Source organism: Carcharodon carcharias, chromosome 1 (genome assembly GCF_017639515.1).
Source record: "Carcharodon carcharias isolate sCarCar2 chromosome 1, sCarCar2.pri, whole genome shotgun sequence".
NCBI lineage: Eukaryota > Metazoa > Chordata > Chondrichthyes > Lamniformes > Lamnidae > Carcharodon > Carcharodon carcharias.
Genome location: NC_054467.1, coordinates 150115937 through 150133126, shown reverse-complemented (window position 1 = coordinate 150133126; position 17190 = coordinate 150115937). Strand labels below are relative to the sequence as shown.

The 17190-nt window shown below is 43.2% G+C and overlaps 1 protein-coding gene across 2 annotated transcripts in view; it reads right to left on the bottom strand.

The window, feature by feature from the left end:
* Nucleotides 1–17190, bottom strand: part of LOC121276168 (PGAP2-interacting protein-like) — a 135274-nt gene that overhangs the window by 54020 nt on the left and 64064 nt on the right. For both annotated transcript variants that reach the window (XM_041184247.1, XM_041184256.1), the window contains exon 7: nt 13174–13428. In XM_041184247.1, coding sequence (XP_041040181.1) covers nt 13174–13428 — 255 coding nt within the window. The remainder of the gene's footprint in view (nt 1–13173; nt 13429–17190) is intronic.

The following is a 17190-nucleotide window of genomic DNA, read 5'->3' as shown; positions in this document are numbered from 1 at the left end:
CTATTGCCTCCCCTTGCTCAACTCCTCCTCTCCACAGCCACCCTATCAAGACCCCTCAGGATCTTATATGTTTCAATCAAGTCGCCTCTTACTCTTCTAAACTCCAGTGGATACAAGCCTACCTGTTCAACCTTTCCTCATAAGACAACCTGCCCTTTAGAGGTATTAGTCTGGTAAACCTTCTCTGAACTGCTTCCAATGCAATTACAGCTTTCCTTAAATAAAGTGATCAATACTGTACACAGTACTCCAGATGTGGTCTCACTAGTGTTCTGTATAACTGAAACATAACCTCCCTACTTTTGTATTCAATTCCCCTCACAATAAATTATAACATTCTATCAGCTTTTCTAATTTCTTGCTGTACCTGCATACTAGCCTTTTGCACTTCATGCACTAAGACACCCAGATCCCTAATCATCTCAGAACTCTGCAGTCTTTCACCATTTAGATAATATGCTTCTTTTTTATTTTTCATGCCAAAATGAACAATTTCACATTTTCCCACAATATAGTCCATTTGTCAGATCTTTGCCCACTCACTTAACCTACCTATATTGTTTTGTGGCATCCTTATTTCCTCTTCAGAACTTAGTTTCCTACCTATCTTTGTGTCATCAGCAAATTTGGCAACCATCCCATCCATCCCTTCATACAGTCATTTACATAAATTGTAAACAGTTGAGGTCCCAGCACTGATCCCTGCGGCACATCACCCGTTACATCTTGATAACCTGAAAAAGACCAATTTAATCCTACTCTCTGTTTTCTGTTAGCCAGCCAATGTTTGATCCATGCCAATATGTTATCCCCTAGACCATGAGCTTTTATTTTCCTCAATAACCTCAATATGTGGCACCTTGATGTGGCACTTTATCTGGAAATCTCCTGGAAATTAAACTACAGTACATCCACCTTTATCCACAGCACATGTAACTCCTTCAAAGAACTCCAATAAATTGGCTAAACGTGATTTTCCTTTCAAAAAAACATGTTGACTCTGCTTGATTACCTTGAACTTATCCAAGTGCCCTGCTATAGAGTCTTTAATAATAGCTTCTAACATTTTCCCTATGACAGATATTAAGCTAACTTGCCTGTTGCCTTGCTTTCTGTCTCCCTCCCTTTTTGAATAATGGGGATACATTTGCTACCTTCCAATCTAATGGGACATCCCCTGAATCTAGAGAGTTTCGTAAAATCAAAACCAATGCATCAACTATCTCACTAGCCACTTCTTTTAAGACCATAGGATGAAATCCATCAGAAACTGAGCACTTGTCAGCCCGCAGCTCCAACAATTTATTCAGTACTGCTTCTCAGGTGATTGTAATTTTCCTGAGTACCTCCCTCCCTTCCATTTCCTGATTTATAGCTGCTTCTGGGATGTTACATGTATCCTCTGTGAAGACTGATGCAAAATACCTGTTCAATTCTTCTGTCATTTCCTTGTTTTCCATCATCAATTCTCCAGACTGACTTTCTATAGGACCAACACTCACTTTGTTAACTATTTTCTTTTTAAAATATTTATAGAAACTCTCACTATCTATTTTTATATTTGTCTAGCTTTCTCTCATACTCTAATTTCTCCCTCCCTATAAATCTTTCAGTCATCCTTTGTTGTTCCTCATATTCTGTCCAGTCTTCTGGCCTTCCACCCAACTACACAATTATATACTTTTTCTTTAAGTTTGATACTATCTTTAACCTTTCTAGTTAACCACAGGTGGTGTGTCCATCCTTGGACTTTTTCTTACTCTTACTTGTTGGAACGTATATATTAAAACTATCAATCAATAATTGAGACTCAGAAGTCTTTCTGATGCAGAAGGGTATATGACAGGAATAGGTGAAAGAGAAAGCAGAATATGTAAACTAAATAAATAGGCCCGGATCTTCTGAGCAGCGGCAATGATGATCAGATTGCTGCCGTGTTTGAAAATTTCCCCCATTTCTTCTGGGATCTTCCGATCCTGGCTGTCACAGAAATACACAGCACAGTGTCCCTCATGGAACTCAGTCAAAGCGATGTAGAATTGGGGCAAGACAGGACATGTCCTCTTTTTATGGTATTAGCTGCCATATGGTAAGTTTAAAGGTCTAATCTGATAGTGAATGGGTGAGTGATTGAATAGGTGTAGGTGGGTGAGGGGGTAGGGTGGATGACATTGGTAAAATAGGTGAGTAGGTGGATTAGATAGGTAGATGAGTAGGGTGCACAAGTGGGTAAGTGTGTGAGGTGGGTAAATGGGTAGGGTGTGAGGTGGGTGAGATGTGTAGGGTGGATGAAGTGTGTTGGTGGGGGAGTGGGTAGTTGGACTGGGGGTAGTCAGGTCCAGATCAAGGTAATTGGGTAGCTGGGTGATCAGGGAGGGGTATTTAGATTGGGGGGCAGGGGATTGGATAGGCAGATCTGGTCCAGGGGATCTAATCCAGGTCCAGAAGATAGTCAGGTCTTGAGGTTGGTCAGGTCAGAAGCATGGTTGGGTAGTCAGGTCGGGTCGGATCACTGGTTAGTTGAGTGGTCATGAGGTAGTTGGGAGGTCATGAATGAGTAGTCAGGGGGTAGTTGGGTGGTGGGGGGTGTAGTCAGGGGGTTAATTGTGTAGCTATCTAGGTGTTAGACTTTGGTGAGATTCTGTCTAACATTTCTTGGGTAAATATCCAGGTAAATACTGCCGAAATGTCTGAAAGCTCCGGCCTGAATTTTCACACAAAGAGGCTCTTCGTATTTGTGAAAATAGCTGCGGAAGCGCAGATCCAGAAGTCCCGCCCCTGAACCCAGCACTCACCATATTTGCAGAAGGGAATGGGGGCACATTTTAAATTGCATATCCGTGGTTCACGGAGGCAACTGCACATGTTAAATTGCCTTCAGGCTGATCTGATTTTCATTAGCGGGATGTCCAAATTAAGACTTGTGCACTTTAGACCAAGTAGGAGAAGGTCTAAATTTGGCAGAGTTATTCCGAGAAGCAAGTACCCTTTTGGAGAGATAGGGTACCCTTTTGGATATGGTCCCGGGACACCTTTGAGAGAGGTAAAATGCCTTTTGGGATCCATTAGGGATTGTTCAAATTAGATATGAATGTGGATTAACTCTGGAGAAACTCATTTGAACTGTCAAGCTCATTGCAACTGTCAAAGGGAACTGTAAGGCCATCAAGGGATTTAAATCACTGCTCTTAAAATATTTGAAAAACTGTCTGAATTTTTTTTTAAATCAGTGCTTGCTACATTACTTTGTGTTTTTTTTTAATCGTTCATGGGATGTAGGTGTCACTGGCTAGGCCAGCATTTATTTCCCATCCCTAATTGCCCTTGTTAAGAGGGCATTTTAAGAGTCAACCACATTGCAATCGGTTTGAAGTCACATGTAAGCCAGACCAGGTATGGACAGCAGATTTCCCTCCCTAAAGGACATTAGTGAGCCAGATGGATTTTTACAACAATCAACAATAGTTTCAAGGTTATCATCAGACTTTTAATTCCAGATTTTTATTGAATTCAAATTTTACCATCTGCTGTGATGAGATTTGAACCCAGCCACCCACCCCCCCACCCCAGCATTACCCTAAGTCACTAGAATACCAATCTAGCAACAATACCACATTATGGATGCCACCACATCCCCTCCCCAGAATGACATATGCCTGAGGGTTACCATTATAGGATTAGTGCTGCATGACTGATTTCACAACCTAATATTATCACAGTGGGATGTCTGTCAGTTCAGTTTGATTGACAGCTTCAAGTGCTTATAAAGTCTTTGAAGTGGAACCAAGAATACAAATGCTTGTTGTGAGGGATTAAGTGTTTGAAGAAAATTAAATGTAGTGAATGGGTTTTTATCAATGAGCTTTTTTTTTAAAATAGTGAATTCATCAGTAGACACTTAAGAACTTTATCTAATCTCAACATGGATCCTGAAATCTGCCCATGGTGGATATGGGTGAGTTGGCATGGAGGCTGTAAGGGCAAAGAGTGGTGAATGGGGAGCATGGGCAGGCAGAAGTTGGCATAGGGGCTGTGAAGGGCCATGGGTGGGTGGAGGGACATAAGTTGGCATGGAGGACGTGAGGAGTCATGGGAGTGGGTGGGGGCATATATTGGCATGGAGATTATGAGGGCTAATGGGTGTTAAGTAGCATAGGTTAGTAAAGAAGACATGAGGACCATGGGCCATAGATGGGGCTTGGGGAGTGTGTGGGGTGGTGTGAGGGGTGTGGTCTGGAAAGTGCTATTTGTTTTATTCATTTTTTCATATCTTCAACAAAGCGCTGGAGCACCGAGGCCATCCTTTCGCCCAGCCCGCCTCCACAACCGGCAGCTTCTGAACTCTTTCCGGGGTCGCCCGCCATGACTCCTATTTTCAACGCCCCCCCCCCCCCCCCCCCCCCCCCCCACCAAATCCATAAGCCACAAAGTTGAATTTCTGGGGCACTTTTCTCAGCTCGGGCCTTAGGAGCCGGGAGTTGTTGTGAGTCTGTACCCCTGATGTGGGACCAAAAATTCAGGCCTCTGACTCTAATTCAGATTTGGAGACATTCATGGAGGGTGCTGGAGACCATTAGAAGTTGAAACTTCCTGGGCAATTTCAATGTAGGTTCATGCATCAGGACTTCTCAAGATCCTGACGATCGAAGACTGAAAGATTTGGCCTGTAGTGTTCCAGATTTCATTAGCATCATTGCAAATCAACCTAACACTATTCTACTGAAACAAAATATATTTTAATAAATCTGCATTACTTACCATAGATAAAAAAAGTTAAGTCTCACAATGTAAAAAAAATTGAAAAAGATAACACAGATATTTAAAAGCCTGCATGTGTGTAGAGTCTAACCTCCTTCATTCAGCAATTGTTTTGCAGTACTTTACATTTAGGTCACAGTCAGAAAAACTTTCTTTTTCACCTGCAATTCTCTCTCTTTTCTGAAGACAATGCTCATACTAGGATATAGTATCAATGTTACTGTTAGCATTGCAATATCTTGCTCAAGTGACTATTCTTTATGTGTGAGCCTTGGGCTGTGTCAGCAGAATGCTTTGGTGGGTATCAGAACCAAGCTCAATCATGTCCTCATCTATTCATGTGAACATTCAAGCACGATCAAGAGTGGGAACAGAAATGTATGTCACCCATTCCTACCCTAAGTCAAGTGTAGTGCACCACTCCTACCCCAGCTGAAATCGGTTAATGCAGCACAGAGAGCTAGTAAGTCTGTGTCTTCTTGGCCTGTTGACTCAGTACTGCACCACATGATAAATTTCCCCACTGACTTATGGTGGTGGGGTGCAGGTGGATGGGAGGGTGCTGGTAAGGAGTTTAATCAAGCATTTACCAAGTTCAGTGTCTACGTGGAAATTTCACCCCAGTTGACTGCATTGAAGGCTGGAGTGCAACAATGAGCCTTGGTTCAGAACAGGTTTAACCGAAACTGATACAACTGACAAATTTAAAGCAAACTCAGTGTTGACACAGCAGACAACTGTGCAATTTGCATATAAAAGCTGCAAATAACCCGAAGTCTTACTTATAGGGTAGATCTCTGATGTTGCCAGAGGAAGAGAAATGCAGAATGCCCTGTAGCAGGAGATGGCATACAGACTCCACAACTGGAAGAAATTAAAACAGAAAAGTTTGTCTAGAAAAGCAGGTTGAAAGAGAAAACAGTTGTAGGAATGCCAGAAAAACTGGCTAAAGGATCATTCTTATGCTCTGGAAATTAAAATATTACACAGTTAATTTCATTTACATCATTCATGCTTCCCACATTAAAAGGGGAGGCGGTGGCATCGTGGTATTGTCACTGGACTAGTACGCCAGAAACCCAGGATAATGCTCTGTGGACTCAGGTTTGAATCCCACGACAGCAGGTGGTGGAATCTGAAATCAGTAAAAATCTGGAAGTAAAAGTCTGGTGATAACCATGAAGCCATTGCTGATTGTTGTAAAAAAAAATCTGGTTCACTAATGTCCTTTAGGGAAAGAAACCTGCCATCCTTATCTGGTCTGGCCTACATGTGACTCCAGATGTATAGCAATGTGGTTGACTCTTAACTGCCCTCTGAACAAGGGCAATTAGGGATGAGCAGCAAATGTTGGCCTAGGCAGTGATGTCCACATCCCCATGAACAAATTTTTAAAAAAAGGACAAAATCTTAATTAAAAACCTATCTGGCAAAATTTTTATTTGCAGCATGCATGGATGTCATTTTCTTTGGTGTTTTGGTAAAGTGATTATGTTGTTACGCATGTGTACAAACAAAAAAGGTTTGCCAAGCATTTTCATGAAGATGTTTCCCCTTTAATAAATGAAAAACCAGAAACAAAACTGTGTAACATTCTCATTTTGTAACTACATTGGTTATTTGCTTTTCCCCTCTAAATATGCACATGAGGTTCTCTGCAGGGTTAATGCTCATTTAAGGAGATGTCTTCAGTAACTATTAAACCGAATGTGAAGTCAAACTATGTCAACTACATTAAAATGAAATGTTACAAAATATTTTAATCAGGCTTAACACAAAAATATCCCTGCATTCTGACAACACATTATTAAGTAAACAACATGAATACTTCACTCACAGGCATCTTTCAAAGCATTAAAGAACTTGGGCAATTTTGGTTACTCGTTCAACTACACCAAAGGTCATGTACCCATGCAGGTTAGAAGAAATTTGTAACCCATTCCACCAAAGGGTAGAAAAATGGGTGGGCAATGGGGTCAACTGAAATTTTCAAGACTGAGATCAATAGATTTTTGTTAGGGTAATAGGGGTTTGGAATCAAGTAAATAGACTTTATGTATAGGTCAGCCATTAGGAACTGAATGATGGTACAAGCGAGAAGGGCTAAATGGCCTATTCCTTTTCCTAGATTTCTAAATATAGGAATCCAGCCCCTTTACATGGTCAAATACCTTGGTATACACGTCACACGTAAGATCGCCACCGTCTACAAAGGGATATCCCCCACCACCACAACAACATACTCCTACCTAACCGGTTGCAATAACTTACTATATTACACTTGGATAAGGTAAGCACAATAAAGATTAACATTCTCATCTGCCTCCTTTACCTATTTTAAATGAGGTCAGCCTAATAATTGCTTTCATCTTTGGCCTGAACAGTTACACCTCCCAAGTTCTTCTTGGTGGCTAGAGGCCACAAATAGGCCTCAAACATATCCAGCTCCCAAAACAACAGACAGGTACTCATACTCGCAAATTTCAGAGGTTGTTACTGGGCAGCCCAAAGCAAAGTGTTTATAGTCTAATCACTACTTACTCCAGCAAAACCAAGGCTGGTAATAGCTAGAAGCCTGGACCCGTCCCCAATCCATCCAAACAGTTCAACTGTCATATCAGCCTTGTCAGAGGATCATAGATTCAAACCCTTCTCCAGAGTCTTGGGAACATTATCTAGGCTGATACTTCACTGGAGTACTGAGGGTGTCCTGCACTGTCAGAGGTGCTGTCTTTCAGATTCAAATTCAACCAAAGCCATATCTGCCCTCTGATGAGGACATAAAAGATCTCATGGCACTATTCAAACAGAGTCTTTGGCCAACATTTCTCCCTCAGCCAACATTACTGAAACGCATTTACTTGTCATTTATCTCAATGCTTTTTGTGCACAATTTGGCTGCTGTGTGACTACACTAACAGTCTCCACATATTCTGGTCAAACCCCTGTGTCCAACCATTATAGACATCAATATGGAAAACCAATGATTCATCTTGGTGTTCCAGAGAACCCCAGCTCAGTGGTTCGGGGTCTGCCCAAAAGGAGGATGTCTCAAAATGAATAAACTAGCACAACTGTTGTTATATAGCAGCAAGAAAATGCAATTCCCCTTTGTGGCAGAGTGTAAATCTAACACTAGAAAAAGTGACTTTTTTAATATTTATTAATTCACAAGATGTGGATGTTGCTGTCTAGGTCAGTATTTATTGCCCATCCTTGCCCTTGAGAAGGTTGAGTTGCCTTCTTGAACCGCTGCAATCCCTGTGGTGTAGGTACACCAATAGTGGGAGTTCCAGGATTTTGATCCAGTGACAGTGAAGGAATGGTGATATTGTTCCAAGTCGGGATGGTGTGAGGCTTGGAGGGAAACTTGCAGGTGGTGGTGTTCCTATGCACCAATGCATCTGCTACCATTGGCCTTCTAGGTGTTAGAGGTCATGGGTTTGGAAGGCGCTGTCAAAAGAGCCTTCGTGAGTTGCTGCAGTGCATTTTGTAGATGGTGCACACTGCTACTACTGTGCATCGATAGTGGAAGGAATGAACGTTGAACTTGATGGATGGGGTGACAATCAAGCGGGATACTTTATCCTGGGTCGTGTTGAGCTTCTTGAGCATTTTTGGAGCTGCACTCATCCAGGAGAGTGGAGAGTATTCCATCACACTTCTGACTGACTTGTGCCTTGTAGAATTCCTAGCCTCTGACCTGCTCTTGTAGCCACAGTATTTATGTGGTCCAGTTCAGTTTCTGATCAATAGTAGCCTGCTGGATATTCAAAGTGGAGAATTCAGCAATAGTAATGCCATTAAATATCAGGGGAGACAGTTAAATTCTCTCCTGTTGGAGATGTTCATTGCCTGGCACTTGTGTGGCGTAAATGTTACTTGCCACTTATCAGCACAAGCGTGAATATTGTCCAGAGCTTGCTGCATATGGACACAGACTGCTTCAGTATCAGATGAGTCAAGAATGGTGCTGACCATTGTGCAATCATCAGCGAACATTCCCACTTCTCACCTTATGATGCAGGGAAGGTCATCGATGAAGCAGCTGAAGATTGTTGGGCCTAGGAAACTACGCTGAGGAACTCTGCAGTGATGTGCTGGGACTGAGATGATTGGCCTCCAAAAACCACAGTCATCTTCCATTGTGCTAGGTATGACTACAGCCAGTGAGGATTTTTCCCTCTGATTCTCACTGCCTTCAGTTTTGATAGGGCTCCTTGATGCCACACTCAATCAAATGCTGCCTTGATGTCAAGGGCAGTCACTCACCTCACCTCTGGAGTTCAGTTCTTTTGTCCATGTGTGGACCAAGACTGTAAATGGGGTCAGGAGCTGAGTGGCCCTCGTGGAATCTAAACTGAGCATCAGTGAGCAGGTTAATGCTAAGCAAGTGCCACTTGACAGCACTATTGATGACCACTTCCACCACTTTGCTGATGATCGCAAGTCGACTTATGGAGCTGGCATAGATTTGTCCTGCTTTCTGTGGAGAGGACATACTTGGGCAATTTTCCAGATTGCCAGCTATTTGCCAGTGTTGTAGCTGTTCTGGAACCGTTTGGTTAGGGGGCGCAGCTAGTTCTGGAGCACAAGTTTTCAGTTCTATTGCCGGAATGCTGTCAGGATGCATAGCCTTTGCAGCATCCAGTGCCTTCAGCCTCTTCTTGATATCATGTGGAGTGAATTGATTTGGCTGGAGACTAGCTTCTATGATGCTGTGGAGCCAGTAAGAGGCCAAGATGGATCATCCACTCAGCACTTCTGGCTGAATATGGTTGCAAATATTGTAGCCTTGGCCTTAGCACTGATGTGCTGGGCTCCCCCCATCACTGAGGATGGGGATATTTGTTGAGCCTCCTCCTCCAATTAGTTGTTTAATTGTCCACCACCAATTATGGTAGGATGTGACAGGACTGCAAAGCTTAGGTCAGGCCCGTTGCTTGTGGGATCATTTAGCTCTGTCTATCACATGCTGCTTTGGCTGTTTGGCATGCAAATAGTCCAGTGTGTGCGTACGCTTCATCAGGCTGATACCTCATTTTTATGTATGCTTGGTGCTGCTCCTAGCATGCCCACCTACTCTCTAATTTGAACGAGGGTTGATCCCCCAGCTTGACAGTATTAGTAGAGTTCAGAACATGATAGACCATGAGGTTGCAGATTGTAGTTGAATACAGTTCTGCTGTTGCTGATGGCCCACAGCACTGCATGGATACCCAGTTTTGAGTTGCTAGATCTGTTCAAAATCTATCCCATTTAGCACGGTGGTAGTGCCACACAACACGATGGGGTATCCTCAATGTGAAGACGGAATTAAGTCTCTACAAGGAATGTGCGATGGTCACTCCTATGAATACTGTCATGGACAGATGCATCTGTGACAGGTAGGTTGGTGAGGATGAGGAGAAGTGGGTTTTTCCCTCTTGTTAGCTCCTTCACTACATGCCGAAAACCCAGTCTAGCAGCTATGTCCTTTAGGACTTGGCTCTCTTGGTCAGTAGTGGTGCTACTGAACTATTCTTGGTGATGGACATTGAAGACCCCTATGTCCTTGCCACCCTCAGTATTTCTTCCAATTGGTGTTCAACATGGAGGGGTACTGATTCATCAGATGAGCCGGGGGAGACACAGTACATGCTAATTAGCAGGAGGTTTCCTTTCCCATGTTTGACCTGATGCCATGAGGCTTCATGGCATCTGCAGTCAACTTTGAGGACTCCCAGGGCAACTCCCTCGTGACTGTATAACAACTGTGCCTCTGCTGAGGAAAAGAAATATCAGAAGAGAAGGTCTTTGATAGGGTGGAAAGCTGGAAAGATGAATTGACACAGGGAATGATGGTGCCAGACAAACAGTTGAACAGGACATATCCAGGGATGGTTATGGTGGCGTCTGGCACATTGTTCGTAAGGTATGTTTCCATGAACATGACTATGTCAGGCTGTTGCTTGACTAATCTGTGGGACAGCTCTCCCAATTCTGACACAAGCCCCTAGATGTTAATGAGGAGAACTTTGCAGGGTCGACAAAGCTCAGTTTGCCGTTGTCATTTCCAGTGCCTACGTTGATGCCAGGTGGTCCATCTGGTTTCATTCCTTTTTGTAGGCTTTGTAATGGCTTGATACAACTGAGTGGCTTGTTAGGCCATTTCAGAGTCAACCACATTGCGGTGGGTCTGGAGTCATATGTAGGCCAGAACAAAGGACAGCAGGTTTCCTTCCCAGAAGGACATTAGTAAACCAGATGGGTTTTTATGACAATCAATGATGGTTTCATTGTCAACATTAGGCTAGCTTTTTAAAACTAGATTTATTAATTCAATTTAAATTCCACCAGCTGGTGTGGCGGGACTGGAATTGTGAGTTAGCCTGGGCCTCTACATTACCAGTCCAGTGACATTACCACTATACTACCACCTCCTGTTAAATAGAAAATATTGGAAAAGTCAGCAAGTGTGGCCGCATCTGTGGAGAGAGAAACAGAATTGATGTTTCAGGTTAATGATCCTTTGTCAGAACTGAGTGACTTAGAGACGTAACAGTTTTTAAGCAAGGTAGTGATTGAGGAAAAGAAAGATCAGAAGAGAAGGTCTTTGTGAGGGTGGGAGGCAGGAAAGATGAATTGACACAGGGAATGATGGTGCCAGACAAACAATTACCATCTCCTTTTGCTTGCATCACTGTCCCTTGCAAGCATACCACTCACAAGCTATGATGGACATAGTCTCAACTGACATAAGTACTAATATCCAGGACTGCCTCACCCATTCCTAAGCCAAAGGTTTTTTCCCTTGGCTGAAGAGTCTAGAACCAGGGGTCATTGTCTCAGGATAAGGGGTACACCATTTAGGACTGAGATGAGGGGAGAAATATTTTCACTTAAAGGGTTATGAATCTTTGGAATTCTCTACCTCAGAGGGCTGTGAATGTGCAGTTGTTAAAGATATTTAAGACAGAGATCAATAGATTTTTGGGCACGCAGGAAATAAAGGTATACAGGGACAGGGCAGGAAAGTTGAGTTGATGTAGAACATCAGATATGATCTTATTGAATGGTGGTGCAAGTTCATTGAGCCATATGGTCTGCTCTTATTTCATATATTCTTATGTTCTAACATCCAGAGCTCAAGAACAAACATGTTGCCTCAACCCCCATGTGCAATCATCTTAAAAAACTGATCTATCAAATCATTACTCCCATAAGAGCTGTGCAATCAAAATATACAGTGACTTCATAAAATATGTAATTTGATAACATTCATGTGAATATACATCTATGGCTACAATGGCCTCAAAAATACATGCAATTTCTTTGGAACCCCATACAGCAAATAAATTAATAGAATGACTATGTATTTCCAGAGGGCTTGTCCCGAATTCCTGATATAACTTTAGCAGTGAACAATTGGAACTCGGAAAGAAAAGCATAAGTGACCATTTTCAGATGTTTACTTGTTTCTCCAGCAGTTCTGCTGAGGTTATGGTAAGGAATTGGGAGAATCTCCATGGAAACTCAAGGGCAATCACTTTACTGAAAGGTTGTACAGTGAAGTTGATTAGAATATGGTCTTCGCATGTTTAAAACCTGCCACTTTAGTGGGGTGTTGGAGCTGTCAATTTTAAATGTGCAGATCTCACACAGGTGATAACAACCCAAGACTAAACTTCTCAGATTCACCAGGGATAACTGCAGGAAGACCTACTGACAAAAGCAGGTTTAGTTTAAACAAGTGTGAAATTAGCACAGGAACACAGGACTGTAGTACAACTGTGTTAAGTGTTCATGCTAGAATTTCTAATGTATGGAATTCTCCTCTGCTACTTGTAAGGCACCTATGACACTTATGTGAGTTTCTTAGGGACCCCAATCCTCAGGATAAACTGGCCAAAATTCGACACTAAATTATAAATCTCATTTAATAATAGGGATGGACTTATTCATAGTTGCACAGGAAGCAGTGCTCTTCTGAAATCTGCGGACATTACTGGAACAGATAACATTACTTTTGCACTGACTGTTGTCATTTCAAGCCCAAAAAGGAATGGGTATACTGTTGTCTTCAATGTTAACTTCCACCTTCATACACACCAAAAAAAGTAGATTTTTAAATGTGAGAATCCGTGTTTGCTTTGGCCCATATTGAACAAGAACTTTTCAGCATTGACTATAAATGGGCAGCATTCTAATTTATAAAGTACTAAATTACTAAATTTGTGAACCAATTGTTAAAAAATCATTACACTGTCTGCTGAAACTAGAGAGATAATAAGTTATTAAGGTAAAAATTTGACATTAAGATAGGAAAAATATATAGCTTGGAAGTTTTTCTTCATTTTGTTTTCAGACTTACAAGAATGTGCCTCTCCCTATCTAATGGTTAGTGTAATCCATATTTTATTTTAAACCACATACCTAAAACTACCATTGTCTGTTCTCTGGTAATGGCACCTCCAGGAACAAAGTTATAAGCTGTACACCACACTGTGCCAAGTATCTCCAGCACGTAAACAAACATGGCTGTGCCCAAGGCCTTCCCTGGATCTCCTGAATTGATTAAACGGTTAATCAAGTGAGGCCAAAGCGACATGGTGTAAATGGCCAAGACAGTTCCTGCAGTAAATGCTCCTTCCCTCCGAAGGTAGGAGATACCAATTGCTGATGCCACTCCTGTAATAACAGTAAAGAATCCATTAGCATAATAGAAATCTGTTTGATATCCCCATTCTACGCGGGTGTGGCACACAAGCGCCAGAAGCCCTTGACATCCAAAACACTAAAATCAAATGGTCATTCCAGCTGATGTGACGCACATTTTTGAAACATATACACCTGTGCTAATCGCTCACAGCTGAACACCCCACTTGCACTATTTAAGGGCCAGCCATTCAATATGCACGTGAGGTGCTTTTGACTTCTGCTCTTACAAAATTCATAGAAGTACTTGTGGACTGTTTGGAGGTTGTTTGATTTGCAGAGAATTTGGCTGCATTGTCACATGCATAACAGGGGTTTTGATGACCTATTCACACAAAGGCTGCAACAATTATTGGGCTGTGATTGCAATGCTTCTGGGTCTGCAAAACGACAGATTAATGGACCAGATGCTGCAGAGATGGGAAGCTCTGCACAGAGGGAGGAGGGGAGGAGGGGGAGGTGAGCTCTCACAGAAGGCCCCCTACCCATCATGAGTTTTCATGGAAAGTTTCATCTACCTCCACCTCAGCCAGGAGCAAAAACTGAGCTAGCTGAGATTCACCGAAAACTGTGGTCACAGAACTGTGCCACCTCCTTCAATAGGAACGGCAGCCTGGCACCAGGGAAAGAAAAGCACTGCCAGTGGTCATCAAGGTTACCTCGGCTCTAAACTTTTACACGACCTGATCCTTGCAGGTGGAAGCAGGTGGTAGAGTAAAGGTATCCCAGTTCACCCTTCATAGCTGCACCTGAGAGATGATGGAGTCCCTGTATGCAAGGACAGGTGAGGTCACTGTTTTCTTGCTGAGCAGAGAAAAGGTGGATGAGCAGACACATGGCTTTGCCACGGTATCAGATGCCTAACGGTGCAGGGAACCATTCAGTCTGCATGCATGTGACTCTCTGGGCCCCATATGTGAACATAGCAATGGGTTCCATTCCATTTCCTGGCTTGTCATTGGCTGTCCCTTGATTCGAGAATGGCAAATAAGCTAGGTCACGAGTTTCTCCCATGGGTCTTCATGCGAATAAACAGGCCGATTCTCAACCTACAGATCTTTGAGCACATGGGGCAGGATGTCCCACAAAGTAGTGCTATCCAGAGTCTAGGATCTGCATCCTTTCCTCCTCTGCAACAGCTCTGCCTCATCATTAAGACGTCGTGACACAAATTGTGATGCAGCTTGATGAACAAGTTGTCGCTATTTTGCATAATTGGTAGCAAGATTTTTCCAGTCATTAATGTGAAAGCTGCAATGCTTCAAGGAGAGCTTCAGGGCGTCTTTCAAGCATTTTCTTTGACCTCCCCTACAACACTGGCCATTTGAGAGCTGAGAAAACAGGATTGCTGGTGAAGATCCATTTCAGCCATCTATACACAGTGTCCAGCCCATTAAAGTTCATTTTGCAGAAATTTTGCTTGAATTCTTGTGGAGCTGTCTTCAAGAAAGACACTAGCATTTCTTTACGGGTCCTCCCATTGAATGTGGAGGATGCAGCAGAGACATTACAGATGGAATTTCTCTCGTGCTCTTATGTGTAGCTGATACATATTCCAGGTCTTACTGCAGTATAGGAGTATGGTGATGAGTTCTGCTCTGTACACTAGACTTCTGTCGATTTGTGGAGGTCTTTGTTGTCAAGTACTTGTTGCCATTGTTTGTAGAAGGCTAAAATGGTACAGCTGATCTGGTGCTGGATCTCCTTGTCAATGGTGGCCTTTTGAGAGAGGTGGCTGCCAATGTATGGGAAGTGCTCAACATATTCCAGTCTCTCCTTCGATATATATGGGAGGCGGGATATTTGGCTGACCAGTTGTGGGTTGATACATGAGTTCTGTTTTGGCAACACTCAAAGACAGGCTGGGTTTCTTGTATGCAGAATTGAAGAGATGGTCCATTCTATTAACATGCAATTAGTGTGTGATCATGCACAAACCATCATGTCAGTGAATTCCCACTATTTTGGCAGCAGTTGCAATGGTGTTATCATAGGGCATTTTGCTATTCCCTGAGAGTTCAGGCCACCACAAAGAACCAGAGGGTGGCTGCTCGGAGACCAGGGATACCCACTCTACACATGGCTGAAGAGCCCCTTTGCCAACCATCCATGCAAAGAAAGTGGTATATAATGAAAGGAAGGATGCAATGAAGAAAGATCAAAAAATGTTACATAATAAAACCAGGACAACTGGTCAAAGCTGAAAGCAAAATACTATGGATGCTGGAACTCTGAAATAAAATCAGAAAATGCTGGAAAAACTCAGCAGGTCTGGCAGCATCTGTGGAGAGAGAAACAGAATTAACTTTTTGAGTCCATATGACTCCTTCAGAGCTAAAGAGAAGTAGAAATGTGATGGAGTTTATACTGTTTAAGAGGAGATGGAGCAAGATAGACGGTCAGGGATAGGTGGGAGCCAAGGAGAGATTGACAAGGACGTGACTGACAAAAAACAAAGGGAGTGTTAGTGGTAGTGGTAAAGACTAAAGAAGATGCTGATAATGGCATAAAGGTAAGATAAGGGGCAGCGAAAACACAACATAGGGACAAGTGACAGGTAGACCTGAGGGCGGGGGGGCAGGGGGGAGGGGGGAGGCGGAGTTTGGGAAAAAGGATTAAAAAATTGGATTAAAGAAGGGGGTAAGATGGAGGAGCGAGTTCATGGTCTGAAGTTGTTGAACTCAATGTTAAGTCTGGTTGGTTGTAAAGCACCCAATTGGAAGATGAGGTGCTGTTCCTCTAGTTCGCGTTGGGCTTCACTGGAACATTGCAGCGGGCCAAGGATAGACATGTGGGCAAGAGAGCAAGATGGTGTGTTGAAATGGCAGGCCACAGGTCTGAGTCATGCTTGCAGACTGAGTGAAGGTGTTCCGCAAAGTGGACACCCAGTTTGTCATCTCCCGCACCCCTGCCTCTCACCTTCCCCTCTCTCCCAAAACCATGATAGGGTCCCTTTTCACCCCACCAACCTCCACATTCAAAGAGTCATCTGCCGCCATTTCCCCCAACTCCAGCAAGATACCACCACCAAACACATCTTCCCCTCATCTCCCCTATCAGCATTCCATAGGGACCGTTTCCTCTGTGACACCCTGGCCCACGCCCCCATCACCCCCAACTGCTCATCCCCTTCCCAAAGCACCTTCCCATGCAATCGCAGAAGGTCCGACACCTGTCCCTTTACCTCCTCCCTCCTCATCGTTCAAGGCCCCTAAACACTCCTTTCAGGTGAAGCAGCATTTCACTTGCACCTCCTTCAACTTGGTCTACTGCATTCACTGCTCCCAAAGTGATCTTCTTTACATTGGGAAGACTAAACGCAGGCTGGGTGACCACTTTGTGGAACACCTTCACTCAGTCGGCAAGCATGACCCAGACCTCCCTGTTTTGCCTGCCATTTCAACACACCATCTTGCTCTCATGCCCACAAGTCCGTCCTTGGCCTGCTGCAATGTTCTAGTGAAGCCCAACACAAACTGGAGGAACAGCACCTCATCTTCCAATTAGGCACTTAACAGCCTTCTAGACTTAACACTGAGTTCAATAACTTCAGACCATGAACTCTCTCCATCTTGACCCCTTTTCTAATCCAATTAATATTTATTTATTTCATTTATTTATTTATTTATTTTTTAAACCTTGTTCCCCAACCCCCCTCCCCGCACTGTGCCATCTGTCACTTGTTTCTATGTTGTGCTTTCACAGAGCGCGGACCCTTGTTCTGCTGTTAACAGC